The sequence below is a fragment of the Silurus meridionalis genome, chromosome 26 (assembly GCF_014805685.1).
Source record: "Silurus meridionalis isolate SWU-2019-XX chromosome 26, ASM1480568v1, whole genome shotgun sequence".
Taxonomy (NCBI): Eukaryota; Metazoa; Chordata; class Actinopteri; order Siluriformes; family Siluridae; genus Silurus; species Silurus meridionalis.
In genome coordinates, this window is record NC_060909.1 from 1,478,942 (window position 1) to 1,491,291 (window position 12,350).

A 12,350-nucleotide genomic window follows, 5' to 3' on the forward strand; every position below is an offset into this window, starting at 1 on the left:
CAAACTCGGCATTTGGGTCTGCAGTTTCTTCCAGCGACTCCGTAATGAAAGCATCGAGTCCAATTAGGCGCTTCATCCCGAGCACAGCAGCTTATTAAAACCCAGAGCGAAAGATGCTCGCATGAATCATCTCTCGGAAAACACGCACACGTCTCTTCCTCGCACGTGTCTCTGAGACGGACGTCGAAAAAAAAGATGACAAGAGTGAACGCTTCATCCTTGCCTGAAATGACCCCAGAGACACAAAGCTCATCTCGGAGCCCAATTAAAGCGAGCCGAGTTAGTAATTAGATGATAGAAAGAAAAAAAAACGAAATCTGAAGCTACACGCTCGATGTCCGATCATTGGAGGATTTGTTCCTCATAACTTCATCGTTCCATGTTGGAAATAATTGCCATGCTAATGACCTCCATCGAGTCGAAAAGATAAATGCAATGGTGCAGCCAGATGTATATACTATGCTCACACACACACACACACACACACACACACACACACACACACACACACTTATGTATCTGCAATGCAATATTAAGAGCCCACTCACAAATCAATAGCGTAACGCGGCCTTCAGCTTCATTTTTTATTTCGCCATCGATCGAGGTTATAAGACTGAGAGCAAAGTCAAGCCAATTACTGAGAGTTAATTGATTTTTTTCACCCTTTTTTCACCCATGGGCTGAATAGAAGCGTTTTTATGCAAAGCGGATCAACTCCGAAGTCAACCCTAACCCTCCTCTGTGAAGTCTGAAAAATATTTTAATGAGGCATGGAAGTGGTAAATACGGATTCTAAACCTCGCCTGTGGAGATGAAATACATGCAACAAAAAAGACAAGTCAGTCAGCAGGGAGCATGAAATCTGTGCACTGTACATCATGTTTACCTTTTTGTGTGTGTGGGTGTGTGTGGGTGTGTGTGTGGGGGGTCTGTTTAGAATCTATAGAAAGGAGCTGAATGATGCAAAACCAAGTGTATTACGACATCCTCAGAGTATCGATTAGTGAATGACTGATTCATAACCACAGACTAATAAATAAATCTTTATCCTTTTTATCTTTATTCTGAAAATGAAATCAGCTGGTGCAAGGTTATCCGAACAAGGACATCCTGAATTTCATACAATCGTTTATTTATATTTAATTTACAATAAAAAATATTCAACATGCTTCTGACTCATTGGCTGCTCTAGATAAGTGACAGTGGTTGGCCTTGATCACCGTCTGTCTGGGTCACCTGAGCTCTCAATTGGTGAAGGTCAGCTGAGATAAGACCTTCAGTCTCGAGCTGGTCTGGAAAACATGTTAACTGTGTTGAGCTTCTATCATGATGTCCAACACACTTGGAGGAACCTCTCAGTAGAGAACCTTCATTTCTATCTGTCTATAAATCAGGGTATTACATAATTATGATAGGGAAGTCAAAGTGGTTGTTTATGTCAGTAGGATGAGCATCAGGAGGGCAAAACGAGCAGGTGATTCTTCAGAAGAACACATCTTGGAGTCTTTTAAAAGAGGCTCAGTGTCGAGTCTGAATAAGAGCAGTGTTGATTCTGCACGTTCGAAAGCAAAAAGTTATGAAGCTGTAAAGAGAATGGAACATGTTTTTTGTTGCATTTCTTATTGGAATGTTTTCTTCTCTAGTTCATCTCCATCTTCATCTTATGCCTTGAGCCCTTTATCAAAATTCACCATATAAGTTATGGGTGGGGTTTATGAGGGCTATTGTGAGGTATGGGGGTGTATGGGGGCTATGAAGAGTTATGGAGAGGTATGGGGAGTATGGGGTAAAGATTATGAGAGTATGGGTATGGGGGTATAGTGGGCTATGGGGGGGGTGTAATGGTATGGAAGTCTATGGGAGTATTGGGGTAAGGGGGCTATAGGGCGGTGTGTGTGATGGTATGGAAGTCTATGGGAGTATTGGGGTTAGGGGGGGTTATGGGGGTCTAAGTGTAAGGGGATAGCAAAGGAACATCAGAGAAAATGAATAAATGTGTGTGTTTCATGATTGAGTGCAGCACTAGAAAGTATGTGAGAGAGAAATAGCCATATGGCCTGCAACTGCTGAAACTCCACTGCCAAACGTCCCACTAACAACTCAAACACTAAACAAACACATTACACACATTACACACATTACACACATTACACACATTACACACATTACACCAACCTGACTGCTGCACAACACAGGAACCATCACCAATCATAGCAATGCCAATACAACAAGGGCTAAGATCCTGAAGACCTGTGCTAATCAGAGTTTAGAGTTTAGTTCCTAACCAGAGTTTAGTTCTGATTCAGAGTTTAGTTCTGATTCAGAGTTTAGTTCCTATTTAAAGTTTAGTTCCTAATCGAAGTTCGGTTCCTATTCAGAGTTTAGTTCCTAATTAAAAGTTTTTCCTAATTTCTTGTCTAAGTTTAATTTCCTAATCAGAGTTTAGTTCCTAAACAAAGTTTAGTTCTTAATTAGAGTTTAGTTTCTAAAACCTGGAACAGATGTTAGAGTTCTGTAGGTTGGACTAAGAGTGTCCTAAATAATAGGACTAACAATTTGATAATTAAATTCTATTTCAGGACTTGGTGTCACTGAAATAGGTCTCTAGGTTTTTACAACGGCAATTCCAAAAACCAAAAAAACAGAAACGCAACGATTTGCTAATTTTTTAAACCCATATTATGAGTTTATAAAATTAGCAAATCGTTGCATTTCAAGTTGTTGTTTTTTGATAACAGTTCATTTTCCATCTTTGTGTTACCCCGTCCCAACAAGCTGGAAAATCAACTGTTACCAAAAAAACAACAACTTAAACATTTTGCAACTAATTCGGTGGATTGAAAAGAGGTCAGTAACATGATTGGGTAAAAGGCGGCACTGCATTAAAAACAACATTATTCTGCATTGGAAATCACTGCATGAGCTCAGAAACACCTCCACAAACCATTAAGGTTTTTAATCCAAAAGAAGCCGAATGTGCATATGATCCAGAAACCCCATCATCTTCTCTGGGCCAAAGCTCATTTCAAATGGACTGAGGCAAAGTGAAAAACTGTGGTCAGACAAATCAAAATCTGGATTTCATTTTGGAAACCAAGGATGCCATATCCTCCAGATTAAAAAGGGGAGGGGCCTTATGGTTGTTATCAATACTCATTTTAAAAGCCTGCATTTTCAGCAAGACAATGCTAACCTTTCACCAGACTTTTTACTAACTAAAAAAAACTTTTGGCTCATCATGAAAAGAAAAACGCAACAAAGAAGACCCAGGACCGCTAAGTAGCTCGAATCCTGTATTAGTTTAAGTCATGTCAAGGAGCTTTTTATTGTCATTCCAACTATATATAGCTGACGCAGTACACAGTAAAACAGCGTTTCTCTAGAACCCCAGTGTCACATAAAACAACATAGAAATAAAAGCAACATTTTCCTCCATAACTCTAGCAACAGGTCTCCTCAGTTCCCTGATATACTGTATAGGAACTGTTGTTGAAAGAAGACTTGATGCAACAATCAGAAACATGGCAAAAGTGTTGCAGCCCTCAAATTCAAAATGACCTTATTTTTTCCTTAAAATTGTTCTTTTGCTCAAACATTTGATATAGTTTCTAAGTTCTGTATTGAAAAAAAAAGAAAAAGGGTTCGCTTTACAGAGAATATACAAACATATAAATATGAACAGATGTCTTTCCATGGTGTCTTTTACCTCATGTTACATGTAATGAGTTCAGTATAATGGATTTGCTATAAAATGTTCGCCTATGAGGGTTCAAAAATTGTGTGTGTGTGTGTGTGTGTGTGTGTGTGTGTGTGTGCGTGTGTGGTGTAAGAGGATATGCCATGACTAACACAATAAAATAAGGAATCTTTCTCTCTTTTTTCTGCGGTATTTTTGTGTGCACCTGTTTGGCACAGAGCGTCCCTGCAAAGCTCCAGATCTTACGAAAACTCTATAAGTTAAACCGTTCCCATCTGTCACCACACACAGTTGCACAGCGGCTCCTGCTATCTTTTCTCTTCTCTTCTCTCTCTCTCTCTCTCTCTCTCTCGCCATCTCGCTCTTCTCTTTTTTTCTACTCTGGTCTTGGCACCGGCTCAAGAACTGTCAAACCACACCTGCTATATTAAGTACGTTGTCTAGGACAAACATAAATTCCCATACTCCTCAACATGCACACGCCCACCCAACATGTCCCTATCAGCCACGCCCACTCCATCATAATACCAGCAAATTGTCTTGGAGGATGTGCATATTTTCTTTTGCTTGTAAATTTGTAAAACAAATAATCTGATACATAATATATGAACAGTTTTATTCTATTTTGTTCCGCTTTTGCACAGTGGGATGTTGTAATCACAGAACAATAAGCTTTTGTCTATAGGGTCATGTTGAATACTGAATACACCTACAACACTTGCACACATTTCCTAATGACCTTCATGGAGCTTCATGAATTTATTTAAAGACACAAGATGGCTCTAATGAACTGAAGAAGCAAAGGAGAAATAGAACAAAATACAGCACAAGGAGGAATGGAGGATAAAAAGCTGGATAGTCCCTCTCCTCTTTAGTCTGGAGGACTTTTTACATTCAGTCAGATTCACTCTACAAACATCAATAACATCTTGAACTCCTCAATGCTGAGAAGTGGCCATGGTATAAGGTGATCATGGTAACGGAGTATCTTAAAGAAATTTTTTATCTCGGTTAATTCCTATAAAAAAATAAACAGCTGTGTAGATTGAGGAGTTGTGTGTGGAAAAACAAATGAAGCAATGGAGTGTAATTGCAACAGTAACCAGAATAATCAGGATTAATTCTATAACACCTTCAGGTTTTTTTGATGATCAGGGGCGCAAGTGTGGAGCAGGAGAGCAGGAGAGCGGGAGAGCGCTGTCTCATGAGAAGAACGTGCAAATGGTTTTCTGTAAAAGTGAAAAAAAAAAAGCAAAGATTGTGCATCGTGTTCATTCTAGATTTCAGTTGTGTATATATTTTTATACACACATACACATTACAGTAGCTTTACGTTCTATAAGCATGAATGTGTGTGTGTGTGTGTGTGTGTGTGTGTGTGTGTGTGTGTGTGTGTGTGTGGCAGGTCCAGTGAGCCGATTAGCTAACAAGCTCTAAAGAACTTATCAGAGCTCGTACAGGACACACTGTAGAACTGCGCTAGACTGATTACTGATCATCTCAGCAGCCAAACACTTTGGTTCAGTGCCAGGAAACAACACACACACACACACACACACACACACACACACACACACACACACTTGCAATTATTAACGTACATGCCTTACTCATCATTGTCAAAACATCCAGAAATACACTATAATACTGCAAAATATGAATAGAAATGAAGATCAGACAAAGTATTCAGATAAAAAGGAATATACTTAATCATACACACACACACACACACACACACACACACACACACACACACACACACACACACACAATGCATATAATGCAATGCAATACATATATAAACAATGCATATGGCTAAAAGTTAAAAGACACCCGACCAAAAGATTGGTAACATTGGTTTTTGAACATACCAGTCCACATTTAGTTACTATCTGCTTCTTCTGGGAAGATGTTTCACTAGATTTTGTGGAGATTTATGAGATTTTATTCAGCTGCAAGGGTGTTAGTCAAGTCATGGATTGATGTAGGTGAGAAGGTGAGGAGGTCTGAGGTGCAGTTATATTTCACATACATTGTTTATTAGGGTTTTTTAGCTCTACAGCATGAGATCCTTCACTCCAACTGATGTAAAGCAGATCTTCCTGGAGCAGGCTTTGTGCACAAGGGCGTTGTCATGCTGGCGTTGTTTAGCTCTTTTATTTTAAGTGAAGGGAAAAACGTCCTACACAACTGTAGCAATAGTTTAAATATCTCTATTTCAGCTTTTGTCCAAATTACAGGTTATAATTCCTCATTTCAACAAAATGTAAACTCTAGTTATATATTAGTAAGAGGGAAAGAATACAGCTTGTAAATAAATGTATATATATATATATATATATATATATATATATATATATAAAATAAATAAAGAAACATTTCTTTTTTTTACTTTTCTTTTTATTTTATTCCCCGGGTTTTTCACACTGTTTTGTTCTGGTTGCTGTCAAATATTTATTTCCAAACTGAACTCAACATTTTCCTATTTGCGAAAATGCAGAAGTTCAGCTCGATTCCTAAGCTCTTGCCATGTTTCCCACTGATTACCAGTTGTGTGTGAATATTAGTGCTGCTGTTTGGTTCACTAACTGCAAAACATAACTGGTGTAAACTGAGGGTTTGAATAATACAGGAGCATCTCGCTGTACTGAAACCTCATAACCAAGATCAGTGTTCAGGAGTGTGTATGATCTACTGACTTCATAAACACAGTCATTAATGCGGGAACATGTGTGACAGGCACACACACACACACAAACACGCATGGTGACATGAACACACATGAGATAAGGATGGAGAAAGAAATACAATAGAGGTCAGTGGAAGTATTTGGGACACCAGACTTTATTCCAAACCATTCTTATGCTCGAGTGTCCACAAAATTTTGACCCTATCATCATCATCATCATCATCATCATCATCATCATCATTTATCATCCACATTCTTGTCCACATGAGCTTCAACAGTAACACGATCAACATGTTGGTTGTCATCTCAGAGGGCGTTAGGGGGCGGAGCTTGGTGACGTTTTCATTCGCTGGAAACCCCAAATACATTATAGTGTATATTTTCATACGTTTTTTATATTTTCATACGTCATACGATTTTTCTATTCACGATGGTGTTTAAAGTGTTCCTCTGTGCCGATTGTGTGTTTTATCGGTCCGTGTGTGACAGAGCGTGTGTATAAAACCTGACGCATAAAACCTGGTGAATCACAGGGTGTTTCTACATCAACACAAAAAGGAAAGTCCCTAAAATATTTTGTGGTTTTACAGTTAGGGCTCTCTTGCAAAAGTCCCACCTGTAACACATGGACAACTTCCCACACACCACACACACACACACACACACACACACACACACACACACACACACATGCACATACACACACACTCTACTCTCACATCCACTCTGCTAGCCACCATCTGTGAGTGTTTGGCAGTGACAGACGGTACATCTGTGTGTGCACATCCCCTTTCACTTCTGTACTTTAGCGTGTGTGTGTGTGTGTGTGTGCTGGCCAGAGGGCCACAGCAGGTCCCAGCTGCAGCCCTTTTCCTTTCTCAATACAACCACTGTGATGGCAAGATCGGAGCATGACATGCTCACAGGCACCAGATCGCAGCCATCAGGAACACATATGGCAGCCCTGAACTCTCACACACACACACACACACACACACACACACACACACACACACACACACACACACACACACACGCACACACACACACACACACTCTTACTTGTCTATTATTCTCTCTTTTGCTTCTTAAATTCACTTCAATGACAAACTTTCCCAAAGTTTAAAGTAAATAATATGCAAAAATTTGAATCAATTAATCAATTAATTAACTAATATAATATAATATTCTGATAAAATGTTCAATACAACCACCAAAGTAACAATAAAGACAATATTATTATCATTTGTACCTCCTAACATAACCAAACAACACAAAAGTTTACTAGTGAGCTGCAAATTTAGTCAATGTCGGCCAATCATTACCTTTAGCTCCACCCCTAAATGAATAATATCATAAAAAGTTGAATAGAACCACAAGATATAACGAAATGGACAACATCATTTTTATCATTTGTACTGCCTAACATACCTAAACAATACAACAGTTAACTAGCTGCAAATTTAACCAGAATGAACCAATTACCCTCTCGTTATGAACTTAATCCCCTCCCCTAAATATAGTATAATAAATAATATAATAAAATGTTAAATACGACTATAAATATAACAATATGGACAACATCATTATCATTTGTAATGATGCCTAACATAAGTAAACAATACAAAAGTTTGCTAGGGAGCTGCAAATTTAGCCAACGTTAGCCAAGTACCTGCTCGTTAACTTAAACCCCACCCCTAAATAAATCATATAACATTAAAATGTTAAAATACAATCAGAAAATATAACTATATAGAAAATATTACATTCATTTGTACTACATTACAAGTCTATACAATAAAACAGTTAAATGGGGAGCTGTAAATGTGCTAATGTTTTTAGCCAGGTCTTAGAGGTACTGATACTGGTTCAGTATTCGGACAAACATTTGTGGACACCTGAGCATAAGATTAATATGTGTTTTTTTTTTTTAAACCTCCATGTGATCCAATCTCCTAGGAAGATGTTTCAGTAGATTTTTGTGGAGCTACAGCCTTGGCTACAATGGTGTTAGTAAAGTCAGGTACTGAATTAGGTGAGTTGAGGCGGCCTGAAGTGCAGTCAGCGTTCACATACATTGTTCATTAGTAGTGGAACTCTACAGCAGGAGATCTTCACCTCTGAACCATGGAAAGTCGAACTTCATAAAGCTGACTTTGTGCACAGGGGCGTTGTAATGCTGGAGCAGGTTTGGGATTTGTAGTCCAAGTAAAGGACACATTTTATGCCCCAGCTTCCAAAGACGACTGATCAAATTGTGTGCTGACAAGAACAGAAGTTTTGAGAAGAAATCACATTTGGGTGGAAAGTCAGGTGTCTCAGTAGACACCCAAAGAACTCCGTAAGGTGTCAGTATATAAAGAGCCTGTAACGTCTGGCTGTGTGATTCAGTCATTCAGAGACGAGAGTGTATGGGTGTCAGACAGGAAGTGTGTGGTCAGAGAGAAGTCCGGTTGGGAAAGGGAAGAGTGAAGTGCATCACACAGCTGGTTCCTGCCAGAGGAAACCCGAAGGGGGCTATCACGTCCTGCAGGGCTTTCAACAACCCCCCTGAGAAACAGACCTTACCCAATGGGACAGAAAAACGCCCACTCGCCCAAACTCTCTCTCTCTCTCTCTCTTGCTCTCTCTTGCTCTCTCTTTCTTTCCCTCTCTCTTCATGTTTAACATGGCAAACGGTGTCCTGCTATCAAATTTCACAGGCCCTGTCAGAGAACGAGAGATAGAGAACACGTAAATGATAGAACGAGAGGGTGGGAAGTAACTGTCTTCGGGATGAAGTTGCTCTTTGGGTCCACTTTGCTGTCATAGTTGTTCAGGTGAGAAGAAGAACACTACTGTTTTCTTTTTGACTGAGGAACACTTTCCGTGGAGTTTCTTTAGACGGACAGAAGTCCTGGAATGTATGAGATGACTTCGACGCTTCAGAGAGACAAAAGGCATGGGAGCAGGAGACATTCATCTTCTTCTGGCTCTCCGTTTTCACGGCTCCTGATGTCTCCCAGAGTGGCCACGGTAACGCTGACAAGCACGAGGACAGCGTCGGAAAAACGCCACGTGCATCAGACGAATGTGCACACGCAGAGGAGACGGCAGCGTGGAGGTGAGTGGAGGTGAAAGACAAAACACACAAGGTTCATTACGCTGCCCTCGTCCAGGAGTTCGTCCTTTTGTCTTTGCACCACAATGTGTCTGTACAAGCTGGAGACAGTATGAGAAGTATTTTGTTTGTTTGTACCAGCATGTGGGTTTGGTATTGTGGTTAAGGGTATAGTTTGGGAATTTAGTGTCGTTTGGGAATTTAGTGTAGTTTGGGAATTTAGTGTACTTAATTTTATTGGTGTTGTAAGTGTAGTTTTGATTTATTGTGGTTTGGAATTTAAAATCATTTGGGAACTTAGTGCACTTGGTTGTGTTGTTAGTGTATTTTAGGAATTTAGTGTAGTTTAGGAATTTGGTGTAGTTTGGGAATTTAGTGTACTTACTTTTGTTGGTGTTGTTAGTGTTAGCAGATTTTTTGTAGCGATTAGTAGTGAAACAGTTTTTCACACACACACACACACACACACACACACACACACACACACACACACACACACACACACACACACACACACACACACACACACACACACACAATATAAGCCTACGTTTTATTGGTTCCCAAAATAACTGGGGTTTTGATGTAGGGTATGGGAGTGTTCTGTGTGTTACCTGCGGCGGTGTGTGCTCCTAAGCGGTAATGAGCTTTGTGTGTGTGTGTGTGTGTGTGTGTGTGTGTGTGTGTTGATAAGTGCTGTATAATTAGGTTTGCATGTAAGCATTCTCTGTAGCAGCGTGATAAAGAGTCAGGTTTGCGCGTTAAAACCAGACCCCAGTGTGGGGACGTGGAACGTGAGGAAGTAGAGATGTGGGACGGACCCCGAGAGGGGGATACCTGTACACACACCTACTACCCACACCAGTCTCACACTCTGCTAACCTGTCAAAGAGGTGGTAGGAGAGCAGGGCATGTTGGGAGGTGTAGTTTGTTGTGCCAGGAGGGGGTGGGGCTTCCCAAGAGGGAGCAGATGTGTTCGAGCTTAAGCACAGCTGTGCAGGCTGATAACGGAAGCAGGGAAATGCCGGCACGCGGGATCCTCTTATCGCACACACACACACACACACACACACACACACACACACACACACACACACACACACACACACATAAACAGAGCACAACGGGCGCCAAGGCTTCGCACACAAACAACGACACATACACAACACACACACACACACACACAAAGAGAAAGAAAAAGAGAAGAGATGTGTGTGAAAGGATGCAAGGTTTTTAAATGAAGATTAGTGTAGTGTGTGTGTGTGTGTGTGTGTGTGTGTGTGTGTGTGTGTGTGTGTGTGTGTGTGCTTTTATATGGAGACAAGAGAAATTGAAGCAATACACACAACAACAACATGTATACACTGACTGAATCTCACTTGTGTGTGTGTGTGTGTGTGCGCGCATGAGGGAACAGTTAGCCTTCCTATTTCTGTTTCCTGCGCACTCGGTCTGCGGTCTCTATGAGGAACAGATGTTCACAACTCGATACTGCATCGCATCCCCCAGTTCCCTGCTATCTTCAGTCCCAGCACTGCCAACTGCCAGCTAACACACACACACACACACACACACACACACACACACACACACACACACACACACACAGAGTTACAGAGTGTGTAAGTCAGGATCTACCTATCAACACACACACACACGTTTCTGTGAAAGCGTTCGGCTCCACAGCTGTTCACTAACACACTATATAATGCCGTTGATTTTTATACCTGCGATGCTCGGCTCAGAGAATCACTCATCTATAGCTAGCAGATGAGCAGTCTGTCTGTCTGTCTGTCTCTCTGTCTGTCTGTCTGTCTGTCTGTCTGTCTGTCTGTATCGCTGTATATCAGTCTCTTTGCCTGTGTCTCTGTCTTTCTGTCTGTCTGTTTGTCTATGTGTCTAATCTTTGGCACCTTTTCTTTTCCTGTTTTTTCTTGTCTCTCCCCTGTCTGTCTATTCCTCTGCACCTTTTTCTGTCTTTTTCTATCTATTCTTTTGCTCCTTTTCTGTCTAATTTTCTCTCCTTCTTTGTCTGTTTATTCTTTTACACATTTTCTGGTCTCTTCCTGTTTCTCTCTCATTCTTTTCATCCCTCTATCTCTGCAGTGTAATACTCTTTGTCATTTTCTTCTTTCTGCTGTACGAAGCACGGTTTTGAATCTGTGATTGTTTCTTATCCGTTTTGAGAGACTGATCTTAAATTCTGAGTCTGATCCTCATTGAGATCCGATCTGATTCCATTCTGATTTAGTTCTAGGTGTCAAATTATTTCAGAGTGACCTGATTCTTATTCAATGAGCTTCTCTTTCCATTTTTCCCTTCACCACTCTAAATTGCATCCCTTCTTTGTCCTTGTGTACCCATTAAACACGTCCCTGAGATGTTACACACGTTTCGTTCATGCTCGAATCTCTTCCTGATTTCCGTGACTCAGTGAAGGATAGAAAGCGAGACGTAAAGAGACTGATAGATGTAAAAACCAATGTCCAAAGTCACCACATTCACGGTCTCTGTGTGAAGGCGTGTGCCGTTGCCTTCAGCCATCAGCTCATTAGATAAACGCCTTCACAGAGCCTGTCCTTAAAATAACTATCATTTACTTGGCCGCCTGTAGCGGCGACTCGATAGGACAGTGAATGCGAGAGAGCGTGAATGAGGACAATAGCCATGCTGCTCTCTGAGTCTTATCTCTGTCCGACACACAGGCCGATGTACGAAAGGATTTACAATGTGGATGCTGACGAAAGGGCAGTGAGCTTGCAGGTCTCTCTCGCTCTCTCTCTTTTCATTATCTGCCACTCCATCCTTGTGTCTCAGCAGAGACAGACCATCGTTTCCACATTTCCATTCTAACACAATGCAAT

At 40.7% G+C, this 12,350-nt stretch overlaps 1 protein-coding gene across 1 annotated transcript in view; it reads left to right on the forward strand.

Annotated features, from left to right (window-relative positions):
• The first annotated feature begins 8,919 nt into the window (after positions 1–8,919).
• Positions 8,920–12,350, forward strand: part of cbfa2t3 (CBFA2/RUNX1 partner transcriptional co-repressor 3) — a 46,674-nt gene continuing 43,243 nt past the window's right edge. Inside the window, exon 1 of the mRNA XM_046840960.1 lies at positions 8,920–9,489. Coding sequence (XP_046696916.1) covers positions 9,288–9,489 — 202 coding nt within the window. The 5' untranslated portion in view covers positions 8,920–9,287. The remainder of the gene's footprint in view (positions 9,490–12,350) is intronic.